General features: G+C 44.9%; 1 protein-coding gene across 3 annotated transcripts in view; it reads right to left on the reverse strand.

Annotated features, from left to right (window-relative positions):
• Window positions 1–17428, reverse strand: part of ADCK1 (aarF domain containing kinase 1) — a 118088-nt gene extending 100660 nt beyond the window's left edge. The window contains exons 1-3 of one of the 3 annotated variants that reach the window (XM_077750756.1): window positions 17342–17428; window positions 4337–4482; window positions 1528–1611 (exon numbers count right to left, since the gene is read on the reverse strand). In XM_077750756.1, coding sequence (XP_077606882.1) covers window positions 1528–1611; window positions 4337–4471 — 219 coding nt within the window. In that variant the 5' untranslated portion in view covers window positions 4472–4482; window positions 17342–17428. Of the gene's footprint in view, window positions 1–1527; window positions 1612–4336; window positions 4483–4916; window positions 4962–5026; window positions 5213–17341 lie in introns of those variants that run through there. The other 2 variants (XM_077750757.1, XM_077750758.1) reach the window with 2 other exon arrangements.
• Between the last annotated feature and the right edge of the window lie 2240 nt (window positions 17429–19668).

Raw genomic sequence — 19668 nt, forward strand, 5'->3', positions numbered from 1 at the left:
CTGTCTCTCTCTCTCTCAAAAAATAAACACTAAAAAAAATTTTTTAATTAAAAAATTATTAAAGACATATTATTGGGGCGCCTGGGTGACTCAGTCAGTTAAGCGTCCAACTTCGGTTCGGGTCATGATCTCATAGTTCGTGGGTTCGAGCCCTGCGTTGGGCTCTGTTCTGACAGCCAGCTCAGAGCCTGGAGCCTGCTTCGGATTCTGTGTCTCCCTCTCTCGCTGACCCTCCCCTACTCATGCTGTCTCTCTCTCAGAAATAAATAAAAACCAAAAAAAAATTTTTTAATAAATAAATAAAACATTTTTTAAAAGACATATTATAAATTTTGTTAGTTATGAGTATGGTATTGTAGCTTTATTAAGGTACTTAACTATTAGAAAGACAAAGTGAAGTAGTTTCAGATGAAATAATATGATGCCTGAGATTTACTTTTAAATATTTCAGCAAAGGGGCTCCTGGATGGCTCAATGGTTAAGCGTTAAATGCCACCTTTGGCTCAGGTCATGATCTCATGCTTCATAAGTTCGAACCCCGTGTCAGACTCTGTGCTGACAGCTCAGAGCCTGAAGCCTGCTTCACATTTTGTGTCTTACTCTATCTCTGCCCTTCCTCCATTCATTCTCTGTCTCTCTCTCAAAAATAAACATTAAAAAAATTAAATATTTCAGCAAAAATAAATGGATGAGTGAATGGGAGAGTAGATGACACAAGACTGACAAAACGTTGATAATGTCTGAAGTTGGATGGCTCTTGCTAATGGTTGGAATTTGTATGATGAAAAGTTTAAATAAAAATTTTAAAATGGATTACCCCATCCACCAGGAATGATTGAGAAGGAAAAGTGTCACGGAGGAGAGGTATTTGAGCTGAGGCCAGAAGGATGACTAGAGATTTTCTAAGGGGCCAAGGGCATTCCAGGCTGAGCAAAGACATACAGATCTATCACAAACCTCTCTCTGGAGGAACCAAAAGTATCTACACTTGACCCCAAACTCAACTCACATCCAAAAAAATGCCCTCTTGTGTGATGCCCCAACTCATCTCACCTGTTCCAGGTGAGGAGCCAGGGAGTGGGGTCAACAGCTCCACCCAGAGGAACCCCTATGTAGCCTTGAAAGGACAGGAAAGCAATTAACCTCTTTCAACTAGGTTTTGCCTGACAAAGCACTTCGGAATCCAACTGAGTTATCTCAGGAACAGAGCCTTCATCCCTCCTGAGTCATCCCGGACACCTTGTGCTCCCCAGAAACACACACCAGCCTCCCCAACAGTGCCTTGTATATTAATAACCTCAGTATCACAGGATCCAGCTTGATGTTGGCCTGGCAGCCCGGCTCATCAGCACAGAAACACCTCCAATGAGGAAAGATCCTCTGGCCCTTGCCTCCAAGCCCCCAGCCTCAATCTCTGCACAGCTCCTGCCCCCACTTCAGCGACCCACAAGAAGCTCACTGGGTTTGCAGGTACTTCAGGACTTACCCAGTCCTGGCCTGGCTCAGATGGGTCCATGGGTTCCTTACCTTGGATCGAAGCTGCAAGTACTCCTCTGAGCCATAAGGGACACTCCTCAGGGAGGTGAGATAGTCGTAACTGATGACAGCTGTCTGGGAACCAAGGAAAAGAGAGGTTTAGCACCTGGACATTGAATACTGCTCCCCACCTCGGCCCTGTGCCACAGGCCCCTGAAAGAGGCAGTGTGTCTAGAGCAATCAACAACCCCTCCCCTACGATGCTCTGGCCCCAGATCTTAGCCTGGCTGGCTTCTTCCTGTCCATCAGAGGTCTGCACAAATACCGCCTCTGTGGCAACCCTAAGGCTGCCCCACCCACCAGGAACTCTCAATTATTTATCCTAAGAAAATTATCGTATCTGAAATTACCTTGCTCATTTGTTTCCTTGTATTGGACTATCTCCTCTTTGCTAGAATTCCAGCTCTAGACACACAGAGGCTTGTCCTTCCTGCTCATCACCGTGCCTCAGCACCTTTTTACAGTGCCCGGCACACAGCTAAAGGCTCAGTAAAGACTAGTTGAATGAATGCTGTTGGATAAACTTATTACCACAAGTAAACATCAGTTTACACTTGTTTCCTCTAGCAGCTTAAGTTTTGATTCTGGGCCCCTTGGCCAAAAGTCCAGGATAAGTCCCCATATTCTTGGTGAAATCAGGAAATTACAGGCTTCTGAATATCTCAGACATGGAAGAGGCCTGAGGATTACCTAGGCCAAACCTTCCTTTTTAGGACTGAGCAACTGAGGGCCCTGGAAGGTAAGGGGCTTACAAGGCTGATACCTAGAGGAGTCTGCTTCCCTGTCTACACTCTCAAAGCTTTATTCCACTTGACATAAACATGGTGAGTGCCAACTGTGAGCAGGAGTTGGTCACTGAACAATGCACAAGGCTGATCAAGATCAGAGCCCTGGCCTTTAAAGAATGCACAGCCTAGTGACTAGTTTATAAATTACTGATAAATACGTTCCTCCCTCATTCCCAGCTACAGTTGGCCCTTGAACAACATGGGTTTGAACTATGCAGGTCCACTTACACATGGGGTTTTATTGGTAAATTACAGTATGGTACTATAAATGTATTTTCTCTTATGATTTTTTTAATGTTTATTTTTGAGACCACATGCATGTGCGAGAGAGAGGTGGAGGGAGGGGCAGGGAGAGAGGGAGACAGAGGATTCGAGGTGGGCTCTGCACTGACATCAGAGAGTCTGACAAGGGGCTCGAACCCACAAACCATAAGATCATGGCCTGAGCCTAGTCAGACGCTTAACCAACTGAGCCACCTAGGCATCCTGTCCTTATGATTTTCTTAATAACATTTTTTCTAGATTAGTTTATTATAAGAATACAGTATATAATACATATGGCATACAAATAATGTGTGAATCGACTCTTCACGTTATCTGTAAGGCCAGTCAACAGTAGGCTGTTATTACGCTCTGGGGGAGTAAACATTATACGTGGATTTCTGACTGCATGGGTGTCAGCACCCTAACCCATTGTTAAAGATCAACTGTATTCAAACCCCTAAGGTTCCATCAAAGCCTGCTTCCCCAAGGGCACTCATCCTGACTCCCAGCCTATGGGTCTCACTCCGTGTCGAAGGTCCCATAGCAGTGGTCACTGAGTCATACATCTTGACCCAACCCATGGCTTTAAAACAAACCCATTGGTTTTTGACCCATTCACGTGAGCACTCCTCAACCATCAGTTCCCTCAAAGCTGGATGTGGGTGGGACCTACCTCTCAAAGCCTGTAAAGACCAGGCTGGGTCCCCCAAAAGCACTCAATAAACTCTTGAGAATCATTTCATACTCCATGGCCTATTTATCTATTTGTCTGTCAGATTCTATGACTAGGTAGGGAGAAGGCTTCACAGCACCAAGTATTAAGGAAACGATTAGACAACAACCCAAACAGACGGTGCATTAGCGTGTATCTATGCCAAGGGGAAGAAAGGAAGAGTTCATCCTGCAGCAGACAAAGGAGGCAAGAAAACATGAAGCATGTAGCAACCGACCCACCCATGGGGCAGTTATATATGCACGTCTGGGAGAGCTCCTTCCAGCATAGTTAAGAGGACACGATCACACAGGGAGGATGTTCCTGCACCACTGGAGAAAACCTCTAATAGTGAAATATTCAACTCAGACTCTCTTTTTTAATGTTTATTTATTTTTGAGACAGTGTGAGTGGGGGGAGGGGCAGAGAGAGGCAGGGGGACAGAGGATCCAAAGTGGGCTCTGCACTGATAGAAGCAAGTCCGATGCGGGGCTCAAACTCATGAACCATGAGATCAGGGCCTGAGCCAAAGTCAGACACTCAACTGACTGAGCCACCCAGGAGCCCCTCGGATTCTGTTAGAGGGTTCGAGAGGATCCCTACAGTTCTCCAAGGCCCAGATGCTCTGAGTATGAGCCCTGCATCAGGAGCCACTCCCACCAGCTCACCGGAGAGAAACTCAAGTTTTCTGGTAGAGTTTAATCAAAGCTGCATAGTCTTTCCACATACATTTGCTGAGGAGCACCGGTCCAGGCCTGTCACTAAAATTATATACAGAACCTACCCTGTAAAGGCTTCAGAACAGAGACCCTGTACAATCCCATTCTGTTCCAGCTCAGTAGGACAGAGATTGTGTATACAGGTATATAGGTGCATGAGGGTGCACACCTGTGTTAGCGTGTCGAGGGATCTTTGCACACAGAAGGGCACACCTGCAGCTCCACAAGTGTGGCTGGCATGTACATCTGTTACATGTACGAACACCTGCAGGTGATACACCAGTCCCTCTGCCACCCTGACAATGAGAAAAACCTACCGTTGCAACTGCTCTGCCCACCCTGACGGCACCAAAATCATTAGGATCCAAGTACTTGTTGCTGTAGAGGTAGAAGCCAGAGGCAGCGAGAGCCATGCTGGTCCACGAAGCAAGCTTGAGAGCCCTTCGGGCCATGTCTCCAGACCCTGTGGAAGGAAAGGAGCAAAAGGGAACAGTTGAATTCCACAGTTAGTCAGGCCAGGATCCAAATTCAGGCTCCGCCGCTTAACAGATTATACAACCTCGGGTCATTTCCTTAATCTCACTGATATCCATTTCCTCATTTTGGGGGTAGCTACCTCAAAAGTTGTTTGGATAAAATGAGATCACGTATATAAAATGCTTAGCAGAGGGGTGCCTGGGTGGCTCAGTTAAACGTCTGACTTCAGCTCAGGTCATGACCTCATGGTTAGTGAGTTCAAGCCCCACAATAGGCTCTGTGCTGACAGCTCGAAGCCTGGAGGCTGCTTCAGATTCTGTGTCTCTCTGTCTCTCCCTAACTTGTACTGTACACCTCTTTCTCTCAAAAATAAGTATTTTTAAAAATTTTTTAAATAAAATAAAATGCTTAGCAGAGTACCTGCCACAAGTCAACTCTCAAAGTCCTTTTTCCTTCCACAGAGCCAAGCACCATTCCAGGCACTGGGGACGAAGGGAACAAAACAAAGTTCTTGCCCACGTGGCACTTACACTCTAGACAGGATGACAGATCAGAAGCAAACAGACATAGGGGCACCTGGGTGGCTTAGTAGGTTAAGCGTCCGACTTTCGCTTAGGTCATGATCTCGCGGTTCGTGGGTTCGAGCCCCGCGTCGGGCTCTGTGCTGACTGCCAGCTCAGAGCCTGGAGCCTGTTTCAGTCTGTGACTCCCTCTCTCTCTGACCCTCCCCTGCTCACGCTCTCTCTCTCTCTCTCTCCTAGAAATAAAAAAGAAAAAAAAAAAAGAAGCAAACAGACATATATTAGAATAACAACTGGTATTAAGTACGGAGAAAAAAATTCAAAGAGGGTAAGAGTTAGGATGATGACTATGTGACAAAGGTGCTATCTTAGATAGCAAAGGTGGCAGAGCAAACTAACCACCCTTACTTGTAACTATTATTTACACCACCCACACACACAGGCATCATTAGCCCTCAGTGCCCAGGCCACAGCTAAAATGGCAGCTGGTCAGAATCAACCAGATAAGCTCTCTATGTCTGCCTGATTTCCAAAGTTTTATTTCAGTTACAGTAAACTGCCCCTTGTCTAGATGTTGAGCGCCCTGAAGGCAAATACCATGACAATTATTACACTGTCCGCTCACAGTCCTACAGGGTACTTTGCGGTTAGGGATTCAATGTCCAGCTGCTGATTTGATCTGGCTAACCAAACACACTCCCAGTCAGTGGGATCAAGGGGGTTCAAGGCTTCCTGATACCCTTCCCCACCCTACTTGTACCAGCTCAGCCCACCAGGCAGACTGTTAGAGCATGTGGGGGTCACTGCACTCAGTGGGCTGCTTCCTCTTCAATTTCTGGGAACTCTATATCAGACTAAAATCCTAGACCATAGCTGCAGGTACCAGGGGAGAAGTCCCACCCAGAAGTGAATCACCAAGGAGAAGCCATCTGCATGTGCAAAACCTGTATAGAAGCAGCAGGAAGATTCGGGTCATCACTGTTTGCATCTGTTTCGGACCCAGTCTGTGACCATCCCCTCCCTGCTCTGTGCTTGTTTCCTCTTTGCATGGAAACTGTTGCTACACAGCCTTGTCTTCATTTTCTTTAAAATGTATTTGGACTCATGCCTCATAATATAGCCACAGTTTTGTTTTTTTTAATTTTTAATTTTATTTGAGAGAACACGAGCAGGAGAGAGGGGCAGAGGAAGAGAGACAGAATCTTAAGCAGGCTCCATTCTCAGCACAGAGCCTGACATGGGGCTTGATCCCACAGACCTGAGCCTAAATCAAGAGTCAGAGGCTCAACCGGCTGAGCCACCCAGGCACCCCACAGATTTTTTTTTTTTAAGTATTCACAGGTACATCTTATTCCATTCTTCTACTTTCAATTTACATTCTATACTATTTCTTTAAACAACATATAGTTGATTTTTTCTTTTTGCATTTAATATAACCTATGTATTTAGATTTAATTTTACCATCTTCTATGCCTATTTTTCCTACCTGTTCTATTTCTTTTTCTCTCCTTTCTTGACTCTTTATGGACTCAGTACTTTTTATAATTCTGTTGTTTTTCTCCTTTTCAGTCTTCTTTTCCTAATTCAACATTTCTAAAGTATGGTCAGAGGCATACCTGTAAAAATACCGTTTCAAAAAGGCAGATTTCGGGGGCACCTGGCTGGCTCAGTGGGTAGAGCTGAGACTCTTGATCTTGGGGTTGTAAGTTTGAGCCCCATGTTGGGGGTAAATATTACTTAAAAATAAAATCTTATTTTTTTTTTAAGTTTATTTATTTTTGAGAGAGCATGTGCTCATGCACTAGTAGGGGAGGGGCAGAGAGAGACAGACAGAATCCTGAGCAGGCTCTAAGCTGTCAGATCTCACAGGGCTCAACTTCATGAACTACAAAATCATGACCGGAGCCAAAATCAAGAACTGGAGGCTTCACCAACCGAGCCACACAGGTACCCCTAAAATCTTTTTTTAATGTAGATTTCTTACATTATAATAACAAAACGAGGGATAAAAATCAGACCATCTCAACAGTGCAGAAAAAGCATTTGACAAAATTCAACACCCATTACTGATTAAAAACTCTCAAAAAAAGTAGGTACAAGGGCACATACCTCAGCATAACAAAGGCCAGTGACAACAAGCCCCCAGCTAACATCATACTCCATGGTGAAAGGCTGAAAACTTTTCCTCTAAGATTAGGAACAGAACGAGGATGCCCACTCTCACCTCCTTATTCAACACAGTACTGGAACCCCAGGCAAGACCAATGAGGCAAGAGATAAAAGGCATCCAAATTGGAAAAGAAGAAGTAAAATTGCCACTATTTGCAGAAAACGTATTATATATAGAAAACCCTAAACAATCCACCAAAAAACTGTTAGAATAAACAAATTCAGTAAAGCTGCAGGATACAAAATCAGCATGCAAAAATCTGTTATGTTTTAATGTGCTAATAATGAATAATCAGAAAGAGAAATTAAGAAAATCCCACTTATAAGTGCATCAAAAATAAAATAGCTAAGAATAAATTTAACCAAGGAGGTAAAAGACCTATACACTAAAAATTATAAGACACTAAAGAATAAACTGAAGACACAAATAAATGGAAAGATATTCTATGTTATGAATTGGAAGAATAGTGTTAAAATTTCCATATTACCCAAAGCACTCTACAGATTCAATGCACTCCCTATCAAAATTCCAATGGCATTTTTTCACAGAAATAGAACAACCTACACTAAAATTTATCTGGAACCACAAAAGACCCAGAATACCCAAAGCAATCTTGAGGAAGAAGAACAAAGCTGAAGGTATCACAGTCTCTGATTATACTACTGTATTACAAAACTGTAGTAATCAAAACAGTATGGCATTGCCATAAAAACAGACACATAGATCAATGGTAGCCAACAGAGAGTCCAGAAATAAACCCATGCACATTTGGGCAATTAATTTACAACGAAGGAGCCAAGAATACAAAGCGGGGAAAGGACTATTTGTCCTCTCAACAAATAGTGTTTGGAAAACTGGACAGCCACATGCAAAAGAATGAAACTGGACCCTATTTCATATCATACACAAAATCTGACTCAAGGGGCGCCTGGGTGGTTCAGTCGGTTAAACATCCGACTTCGGCTCAGGTCATGATCTCACAGTTTGTGGGTTCAAGCCCCACATCAGGTTCTGTGCTGACTGCCAGCTCAGAGCCTGGAGCCTGCTTCAGATCCTGTGTCTCCCTCTCTCTCTGACCCTTCCCTGCTCATGCTGTCTCTCTCTCTCTCTCAGAAATAAATAAAACATTTAAAAAATTTTTAAAAACAAAACAAAAAAACTGACTCAAAATGGGTTAAAGACTTGAACATAAGACCTGAAAACATAAAACTCCTAGAAGAAAACATAGACCAAAAGCTCCTTAACATAATGCTTGACAATGACTTTTTGAATCTGACACCAACAGCAAAAGCAACAAAAGCAAAAATAAACAAATGGGACTATCTCAAACTAAAAAGTTTCCACACAGCAAATGAAACCGTCAACAAAATGAAAAGGCCACCTACTGAATGGGAAAAAAGATTTCCAAATCATGTATCTGATAAGAGGTTAATATACAAGATCTATAAAGAACCCATACAATTCAATAGTTTAAAAAATCTGATTGAAATATGGGCAGAAGATCTGAATAGATATTTTTCAGGGAAGGCACACAAATGGCCAACAGGTATACCAAAGGATGCTCTACATCAGTAATCATCAGGGAAATGGAAACTGAAGCCATAATGAGATATCATCTCAGCCCTGCTAGGATGGCTATTATCAAAAAGACAATAAATAACAAGTGGTGGCAAGGATATGGAGAAAACGGAACCCTCATATACTGTTGGTGGGAATGTGAATTAGTGAAACCACTATGGAAAACAGTATGGAGGTTCCTCAAAGACTTAAAAATACAACTCCCATAGGATTCAGCAATTCCACTTCTGGGTATTTATCCAAAGAAAACAAAAACATTAATTCAAAAAGATGTATGCACTCATATATTCGCTGCAGCATACAAGATAACAACCTAAATGTCCACCGATGGATGAATGGATAAAGAAAATGTGATATGTATATGTGAATATAATGCAATATAATTCAGCCATAAAAAAGAATGAAATCTTGCCATTTGTGACACATGGATGGACCAGGAGGGTATTATGCTTGTGAAATAAGTCAGAGAGAGAAAGACAAATACCATATGAGACCATTGGTCTCACTTGTATGGTCTCACTTGTATGTGGAACCTAAAAAACAAAAACCCAACTCACAGATACAAAGAACAGCTTAGTGGTTACCAAAGGCAGGGGGTGGGATGTGGGCAAAATAAGTGAAGGATTACAAACTTCCAGTTCTACAATAAATAAGTCATGAGGATGTAATATATGGCATGGACTATATTACGGACTACTATTACATATTTTAAAGTTGCTAATAGTAAATCCTAAAAGTTCTCATCACAAGAAAAAAAAAATGAGGGGCACTTGGGTAACTCAGTCGATTAAGTGTCCAACTCTTGATTTTTGCTCATGTCATGATCTCACAGTTCATGAGACTGAGCCGCACATCCAGTTCTGTGTTAACAGCATAGAGCCTGCGTGGGATTCTCTCCTTCCCTCCCTCTCTCCCTCCTTCTCTCTCTCTCTGGCCCTCCGCCCTCCCCACCACATGCTCTATCATCTCTCAAAATAAATAAATAAAACATGTTTTAGAAAAAAAAAAATTTTAAACACACAAAAACACAGATTTCTGAGGTCTACTCACTGACCCGCTGAATCACCAACTCTGGAGATGGGACTCAGGAATCTGCATTTTAATAACATAAGGGTAATTTATGCAAGCTAAAGTTTGAGAACCACTCTTCTAAATACTTTCGTTTTATTTTATTTTTTTAATTTTATGGGATTTTTTAGTTATTTCTGAGAGAGAGAGAGACAGCATGAGCAAGGGAGGATCAGAGAGAAAGGGAGACACAGAATCTGAAACAGGCTCCAGGCTCTGAGCTAGCTGTTAGCACAGAGCCCGACGTGGGGCTCCAACCCACCAACCATGAGATCATGACCTAAGCCAAAGTTGGAGGCTTAACCGACTGAGCCACCCAGGCGCCCCTGAATTTTTTTTTCTTACATTTATTTATGTTTGAGAGACAGAGCACAAGTGGGGAAGGGGCAGAGAGAGAAGGAGACACAGAATCCAAAGCAGGCTCCAAGCTCTTGAGCTGTCAGCACAGAGCCCCATACGGGGCTCGAACCCACGAACCGTGAGATCATGACCTGAGCCGAAGTCAGACGCTTAACTGACTGAGCCAGCAAGGCGCCCCAGAATTTTATTTTTAATAAAGTGCTTCCATTGCCTTCAGTTCCAACCGTGAAACCTGGCCCTTCCCAGTTTACCGTACCTACTCCCAACCTCCGGTATGTCTGTTGCAGAGTAACTGCAAACAATTATTTTTAAAGAAATAATTTCAGAAACTCATTTATTTCCCTAAACACAAATGCTCTGGCCCAACCCCGGTTCAGTTGTGCAGAAAAAGGGATTTATAAATAAAAATAAATAAATAAAAACCTTGTTTTGTAGAACATGCTTTATTTTCTTCATACCTCTTTATTTAGGAAAGCCTCCCTATCCCCGCATCATTCTGCACTCTATTTTTCTGCCAAAATTTTATTTTTTTTTAAAGATCTTATTTTTTTTTTAAATAATCTCTATTCCCAACATGGGACTTGAACTCACAACCCCAAGATCAAGAGTCACATGCTCTACCGACAGAGCCAGCCAGGAAATGTTCCTCTGCCAACATTTTAGCAAGTCAAGGGTTCCTTCGGACCAGACGCGGTGGTTGAGAACACGGGCTCCAGCAGGCCTGCGCCAGAGCCCCTACAGCTACCTGCCACCCGGGTTAGCAACCAAACTGCTAACGCTCTCTGAATCTTGCGACCTTGTCTATAAAATGGGATGATGACGGCAGTGTCTACTGGATGGGGTGGTGAGGGACGAGGAAATCAGGCAAACTGTATAGCGAGGTGCCACCGTCCACAGTGAGAACACAGTAGCAACTACTGTCACCAGCACCACTTTGTTATCTCTGATTATTATTACTACGAGTAATTATTTCCTCTCCCAATGCCATGTTTCGGTAAAGGACCTTATTAACTCCCCTGCCTGTCGCCTTCTGCGGGACTTCTGCGTGCCCCACTTCTAACATCCTGGCAGGCCCCCACCTCACTCTACTTTTTCACCTTATTCTCTACACCCTCAGCCTGCAGGATTTGCCATCAAAAAGGGCAGCATACAGGTCATGATCTCATGGTTCATGAGATCGAGCCCTACATCAAGCTCCATGCTGACAGTGTGGAGCCTGCTTGGAATTCTGTCTCCTCGCTCTCTCTGCCCCTCCCCTCACTTGTGCCTTCTCTCACACACACAGAAAATAGAAAATTTGTTTTAATTTTTTTAATGTTTATTTTTGAAAGTGAGAGAGACAGAACGTGAGCAGGGGAGAGGCAGAGAGGGAGACACAGAATCCGAAGCAGCCTCCGAGCTGTCAGCACAGAGCCCGATACAAGGCTCAAACCCACAAACCGTGAGATCATGACCTAAGCTGAAGTTAGATGTTTAACCAACGGAGTCACCCAGGTGCCCCAAAATAAAAAATGTTTACAAAGGGCAGCAGCATCCTCAATTCGCCCTTGTCTTGCCAGACACAGGTTCCCAACTGGACCCAGGAGCAGGCCTTCCATTAGGCTGAGTGTCCTCAGCTCCTTACGCATCTTCCTCATTCAAGATCATCAGCGCAGTCCATGAGGGACCGTTCCCTGTGGGGCCTGCATTGAAGCCCTCATTAAAAAGGTCATCCGGGGGCACTTGGGTGGCTCAGTCGGTTAAACACCTGACTCTTGATTTCAGCTTAGGTCATGATCTCACAGTTCATGGGACCAAGCCCCATGTCAGGCTATGAACTGAGCGCGCAGAGCCTGCTTTGGTTCTTTCTCTCCCTCTCCTTCTGCTCCTCCCCTTCGTGTGCCTGCTCCCGCTTGATCACGCACCTCTCTCTCTCTCAAAAGATAGATAGATAGATAGATAGATAGATAGATAGATAGATAGTCATATAGAGGGACGGGTAGTCAGGACCTCAGCCTCTGGAGTCAGGAAGGCTTCTGCTCTGCTGCTCACTAGCTGTGTGACCTTGAACAAGCCACACCTCTTGGAGCCTCCACCTAAACATCTACAAAAGAGTTCTTGATAGTACCTCCCTCCTAGGGCCACTGTGAGCATTTGATGAGATGCTGTTTTAACATAATACCTAACATACTCAGCAAATAAGACGTCTTTTCCCTGCCGTCACTTTAAAATTCATTTCTTCTTCCCAGAAACACTGACAAGCTTACGTAGAAGAACTCCTAGCACCTGGGAGGCCAGGATGTGGCACTACCTTGTACGATTAATAACGAAGCAAGGGAGGACGCCCACTTGCCTGGACCGCTCAACTGTTCCCCATTCCAAAGCCATTTCCCCACATCTTATCGGGCCCTTACTCCCCACCGGAGTCATTATCACCCTAACCTCCACATGCACTCATTATCCTACCTTCCCTCCCCTTACCAGAAAGTCCAAGTTCTCTAGCAAGGGATTCAAGGCCCACCTATTCTCATCCTACCCCACCTTGTCAGCTTCGTCTCCCAAATACCTCTGCACACTCAGCACTCCCCCCCATCCCTCTATGAAGCAGCCACTTAGAATTAGTTGCTCCTTCCCATCCAGTCTTGTTATGCACTGCTTTTATCTCTAAGGATCTGGTCCTGTATCTTGTCTCTTCTACTAGATCCAAAGGGCAGAATTTGTTAATATATTACATAATTAATTTATAAGTTTGCTAACAAGTAAGTTAGCAACGAGTAAAAGAGTGAATTTTTCCACCTAAACATGGAAACTTCAGTCCAATCATGCATTCCCCTGCTCTCAACTCTCTAATGGCTCCCACCTTACTCAGATGAAGACCCAAGGCACTGGCCTACAAGGCCCTACCTGATTTGACTCCCCATTTTCCTCCAAGGTCTCAGGCCCTTCCATTTTCTCCCTTGCTCACTGCACTCCACCATTCTGGCCTCGAGCTTTTGCTCTTGCTTTTCTCCCTGCCTAGCACACGGGTCACAAACTATTTCAGTAAAGGGCCATATATTGAATATTTTCAGCTTTGCAGACTATATATAATGCCTCTGTCACAAATACTCAACTCTGCATTGTAGCACAAGGCAAAAGTCAAGCATAGACAACATATAAGGAGGGGTGCCTGGGTGGATCAGTCGATTAAGCATCCAACTTTGGCTCAGGTCATGATCTCATGGTTTGTGGGTTCAAGCCCCACATCGGGCTCTGTGCTGACAGCTAGCTCAGAGCCTGGAGCCTGTCTTCAGATTCTGTGTCTCCCTCTCTCTCTGACCCTCTCCTGCTCATGCTGTCTCTATCTCTCTCTCAAAAATAAATAAAACATTAAAAAAAAAAGACAACATATAAGGTAATGTGTGGCCAGATGTGGCCCAGAGGATACAGTTTGCCAAATTCTGCCTTAGCATAGTAGGTGCTCCAAAAGTAAGTACTGAATGAATGAATCAAGGGAGAAACTATTCCTCCCTAGGCCAGTGCAGAGTTAGTAACAACATGGGTCCCTGGGTGAGAATCATCCCCGGGCTGTCAATTCAATAGCCATCCTCCACCAGCACCCCAGCACTCCCGCCCAGCTCTGGCCACTTAAACCCCATCTTCCTGGGCACCATCCTCCAGGCCTGTCCCTGCAGGCCACGGTGCCACCCTGGGAGGGGAGGGGAAGCCACAGCGAGAAATAGACACAATTCCCAAGACCCGGTTTTCATGCAAATGTCCTCAGTAATAAAAGAGGTGGAAATTGAAAAACATAAAATAGATGATAGAGGAGCCAAACTGTGCCTAAATAGACTGGAGCCAGAGTTTTCCATAAGGTGTCAGTGAGTCTTTAACATGCAAATGAGCTGCTTCCCTCAGGGTATTTTAAAAGACCCTGTCAGCCGTGAAATATGTCTGTCGATGAAAAACACCTTTCATTATTAAACCTTTTGCTAATGAATCACCTGCCCTGTTCTGTTTACTTGCCTTTCAGACTTTCACCTGAGTTACCTCTCACAGGAGCACACACTTTTGGGAGGGGCCTGTAGGACACCAAGACCCTAAAAACCTAAAAATTAGACGACAATTTTAGCAACAACTAACCTTTACAAAGCCCTCTGCACTCATTATCTCATTAGATATTCCACACAACCCAGTAAGATGAGACAAATATTATTATCATCCACAGGCATAAATAAGGGAAGGGACAAGCAGAGGATTGAGAGATTTTTCCCAGGTGCTCAATTAATAAATGGCAGAATTGGAGCTTGAGCCTGTCTATGGCACATGACGTCCTTAACAGGGACTCCGGACACTAATGTCCTTACCACCCCTCACAAGTAACCATTCAGTCACTGTGGGGCAGCGACTCTGCTTTCTGACCCTCTACACTGCTCAAAGGGCAGGCATGTGGAAGACACTGGTTGGAGCCCTGGAAATCAACATGTCAAAGTATCGACCAAAGCATCTCACCAGAAATAACCAATTCGGTCTATGAAACATTTAGGAGGGCGGTGTTATTGTCAAATCTCTATGAATGGAATCCATCTTCTTGGACCATAGGGAACACCCCAGCAGGTGATGAAATGAGGCAAAAGGCAAGTGTGGAAAGTTCTACAAATGGGAAGTTGATGGTCAAATGGAAGGTCCATCCTCTTGACAGAACTAAATGGGGAACCAAGCACTTACAGTTTGCAGTGGGCCAATGAGTGGCTAGGCCTACGAGTTACCACCCACGTGCAGTCCCCATGCCACATTCCAGGTCAATAAGCATGGAATCACCTGTCCTGCTTGGTGCACAGGTGAGAATGGTCAGACGAAAGGCACTTTGGGCTCTAACTCCATCATTCCCATATAGTGAGCGCAGTCTCCTCCCATTTCCTAGAGAGGCTATTAGAAAAATGAGAATTATTTCTTCTGGTCTACTCCCAAGACTGGAAAAGACCCTTGGAGAGAGTGATCGGGTTTTCAGGGAAATCTGGTAATTGATGCGGATAAAAAGCAAACAAGGTGAGGGGCGCCTGGGTGGCTCAGTCGATTAAGCATCTGACTCTTGGTTTCAGCTCAGGTCATGATCTTGAGGTTCCGGAGCTCCAGCCCCATGTGCTGACAATGCCGAGTCTGCTTGGGATTCTCTCTTTCTCTCCCTCTCTCTCTGCTCCTCCCCCACTCATGCACACATGTGTGCTCTCTCTCTCAAAATAAATAAACTTAAAAAAAAATTAGCAAACAAGGTGGATATCATCATGGCTCAAGTCTAGAAAGATGCGGAGTCGATACCCAGAGACCATCTAGTTGGCCTGATCAGGTTTACAACCTGCCCTGCCACTAATGATGCAGTCCAAATAAAATCATACTCCCTTTCTAGGGCTTGATACCCAGAAGGTGGCTGAATCAATACTGATTGAATAAAGGAATCCTTGGCTGATGCCACGGTCCCAGAGCAGACAAGGAAAATAAATCTCACCCAGGCAAGGAATAAAATTCCCCATTCAGGGGCACCTGGGTGGCTCAGTCGGTTAGGCGTCCGACTTTGGCTCAGGTCGTGATCTCAAGGTTCATGGGTTCGAGTCCCACGTCGGGCTCTGTGCTGACAGACAGCTCAGAGCCTGGAGTCTGCTTCAGATTCTGTGTCTCCCTCTCTCTCTAACCCTCCCCTGCTCGTGCTCTCTCTTCTCTCTCTCAGAAATTTAAAAAAAAAAAAAGAAAGAAAGAAAAAGAAATTCCCCATTCAGTCCATCCTGGGAAACTGGAGACTCAGGGAAAACAGTGAAAAACCAAGCACAAAGAGCAAGTGGCAGGTAAAGGGTAGGTCTCTGAGGTCCCTCCTGCACAGAAATCTAAGTCCACGAGATTTAGTTAGTGAGTTGGGGGCCAGGGAGCTGGACAGGGAATGGCAGAATGGATGCCAGAACCAAGCACTATTCTTTATCTTATAGGTCCCCTGTCTGCAAGAAAATGTATACAGCAGGAAGGAATCAAATGCAGGCTCTCCCAGCAGAGGTCAAATCTTACGTCTGTGAAGGCTGTTGAGAAACAGCCAAGCCAACAACGACACATTAGAATATGATGTAATCCAGGAAAAATGACAAAAGTGTAGACTTCAGAAAATCCGTATATAAAATAATGTAGGGGCAAATTAACAATATACACAGTCATATGCACATGTTTATCATAATTACAAAAAGTTAAACTGGCAAACCCATAACCCAGTGTGAGGAATTGGTGTTTTAAGTTAACAGGATTTTTTCCCCCCCTGTAAAGCAGTAGTGCTCAAAATCATGTCCTGGGCAGCATCTGTCTCCAGGGAGCATGTTAGAAATGCAAATTCTTGCTCCCCACCCCAGACCTAGTGATTCAGAAACTCTGGGGATGGGGTCCAGCACTGTATAGTATAACAAGCCCTCCAGGTGATTCTGACGCAGTCTGATAGCTTGTGCAATAAGAAAATGCTTAAAGAAAACATACGAAGACACAGAGAGAGTCTAGTTCCCTTTCACCTCGGCAAGTATTTCTTGAGCACCCACGAAGTGCCAAATGATCATGGGCGTGATCAATAAATACTTGTTGAATTGGTTGACTTCCTACCTAGTAAAAAGTAAATGTCACTTAACCTGGGGAGAGAGCTGCGCTAAGGGGCTTCCAGAGGCGGCTCTCCATACGCAGCTGTTACCAGCACGTTTAGTGGGAGAACTGGGAGCGCAGGGCCGCGCAAAGTGCGGGAGATCAGAGCGCTCCCGGGCACGCGGCGCTACCAGACCGCAGGGATCTCGGCGGCGCCCCACGCTCTAGTCCGGACCACGCCGGGCCCCCCGCCGCCCGCGCCTCGCAGCCCACACACAGCCTGGGGAGAGGTCGCCTGGGTGAGCCACCTGATGCCTCCTCCTTCAGCTCCAGCCCTGCCTGCATGCGAGACTGCGCCACCGAAGTAGCCAGTCCACGCTTCTGCCCACTGGGGAGCCGGGCAGGAGAGTCACCGCAGAGGAGGCGGGGCCCTGCCGGTCACGTGGCCGCGCGCCGGCCTGGGTGACAAGGTCAAGGGCCGAGGGGTCCCTCCCCGCGGTTCCAGCGGAGGCGGGCGCCCGGCTCATTTACACAGCCACCCCAGCGCTCTAGGCACCGCGCAACTCTGGCGATACTGTCCTACTCACCCCAAGCGACGCGGGGACGCGGCGCCGGATTCCGCGCCGCAGCCGGGTGACGGGATTCGCAGGGACTTGGCTCTCAGCCACCCGCTGATTGCGCCTAATGAAGCGGAGGCGCCGCGCGGCCTGCCGGGACTTGTAGTCCGTGGTTCCCTAAGCCGCGGGCACGCGAGCCACCGGACCCGCGCTCCGCGTGGACCGCTCCTTCCGAGGAGGCAGAGGAGTCAAGACACCTGATCTGTCAGAGGGCCTTGTTTTTTTACTCGGGCTACGGACACACCATCTTTCTAAAAACTTGTTTTCAATAGTCTTTCCGAAGGAGGCGTAGATTCGTGTTCGGTGGAGGATGGAGTTGTGTATTTCAAATAAGGTATTAGAACAAGTAAGCGAGGAAGATATTCACTGACAGTTGCCGAATGGTGAGAGTGTGCTGATTGATCTTCGTTATCTTTGGCCCCCATTCGTTCATTCATTGACCTGTATCGCATGTTTGTAAGATGTGCTTTGGAGGTATTCATCAGACGTTCGTTCATTCCACAATTATCTCTTGGGCTACTTCCTGGGGGAGCAGAGATGGGAGGGGTGGAGGCGGCAGTCGTCTATCAATTCAATACAATTCCAGTCAAATTTCCAGCAGGATTTTGCTTGGACTTTCACAAGCTAATAAAACATTTATATGCAAAAACAAAGGGTAAAGCATAGCCAAAACACTCCTGGTGAACGACATGTTTCAAGGACTTGGCCCCTCATGTATCAATATTTATTATAATGCTATAAAAAATTAAAGCCGTTTAGTATTAGTGTAAGGATAGGCAGGGGTGGGGAGACAGAGAAGAAATCAGCCCAGAAACAGATCTAGGAATATGTGGGATCTTGATATATGATGGAGCTGGCATTATAGGTCAGTGGGGATAGACACATGATTCAGTATATGAGCTGGCACAACTAGTTATCTGTTGGATTCCTCACTCCAGGTAGATTAAAGACTTTCAAGGGGGAAAAGCAAAATAAGGTGTTTTAAAAGAAAATAAAGGAAAACATTCAATGATCTCAGGGTAGGGTTTATTAAATGACACAAACTATACAATACCTTGGTAAATATGAACTACATTAAATTCAATAACTTCTCTTCATCGACAGCATTAAAAAACAAGCCACAGACTAAGATAATTGCAGTACAGAGACAGCAGTAGTATAGAATTGCATAATCCAGCCCCCACTGTCTCCCATGGGCGAGGTATGCATGCTAAGATAAAAACATGAATAATTTTCAAGCAGTGTGAGAAGTGTGAGCTGAAGGTATGAACAAAGTGATATAGGGACACAAAGAAGGGAGCAGTAATTTTGCCCAGGAGATTCTGAAATGCTCCATAAACTAAGAACTGACTTGGAGGCTGGGAATTAAAGTCTGAATAGGGGATCCCCTGGAGAAAGTTGTTGGCATCAAAAAAAATCATATAAAAATGCAGTAAAATACAGTAAAGGACATAGAGGTATTTAACTTAGAATGGGAAATTTAAAACCAGAGAGAAGACAGAATAAATACATTAAAAACTTAATATGGTTCCTCTAATCGCCCCCCTAAGTTTACCTGTGAAAATGTTACCAGCAGGCTAGTAGCTGCCCTGAGGAATGGAAATGGGGAAGGGAAGGCTAGAGAACTTTCAGTTTACATCCTGTGCCCTTGTATCATATTTGAATTTTTTTTCAACGAATGTGCATATAACTTTTACAACTAAAATTTAATTTTTAAACATTTTAAAAATTTTAATTTTTAAGCCTTCCAGTTCAGCGTGGTATGTTGAGTATACTCGTTTAAACCCACTTCCTGAAATCCCATGAAAATGACAGGAAAGGAATCAAAAAGTCATAAAAGCCAAAGGGAACAAGTGAAGAGACAACAGCAGATAGGAAAAATAAAAAAATAAATGTGGGAAGCTCCAATACAGGTAGGCAAATAAGACACTTATAAACAAGCCAGTGTCTGAGCCCCAGCCCCAGAAGTTTCTAATTTTAGAGTCTAGCTTGGGATGTGGAGCTCCCTCCGTAATCCTTAGAAAGCTCCCTCAGTGATTTTAATGGGCAGCTTAGTGGAAAAGCTCTGTCAAGGAGGCAGTTCGTGTAGTGAAAAGTGGGTGGATTGAGAGCAGTGGTTCTCAGCCAGGTTAGAATCCCCTGGAGAGCTTGAACAATCCTTCTGGGCCACACCCTGGCCCTCTTAAGTCATTTTCTGGGTGAAGGACCTGGGTGTAACTATTTTGTGGAGCTCCCCAGAGGGCTTCAATGCACAGTCAAGGTTAGACACCACTGAGTTTGAACTGTGTGACTTAAAG

The sequence above is a fragment of the Crocuta crocuta genome, unplaced genomic scaffold (genome assembly GCF_008692635.1).
Source record: "Crocuta crocuta isolate KB4526 unplaced genomic scaffold, BGI_CrCroc_1.0 scaffold186, whole genome shotgun sequence".
Classification (NCBI taxonomy): Eukaryota; Metazoa; Chordata; class Mammalia; order Carnivora; family Hyaenidae; genus Crocuta; species Crocuta crocuta.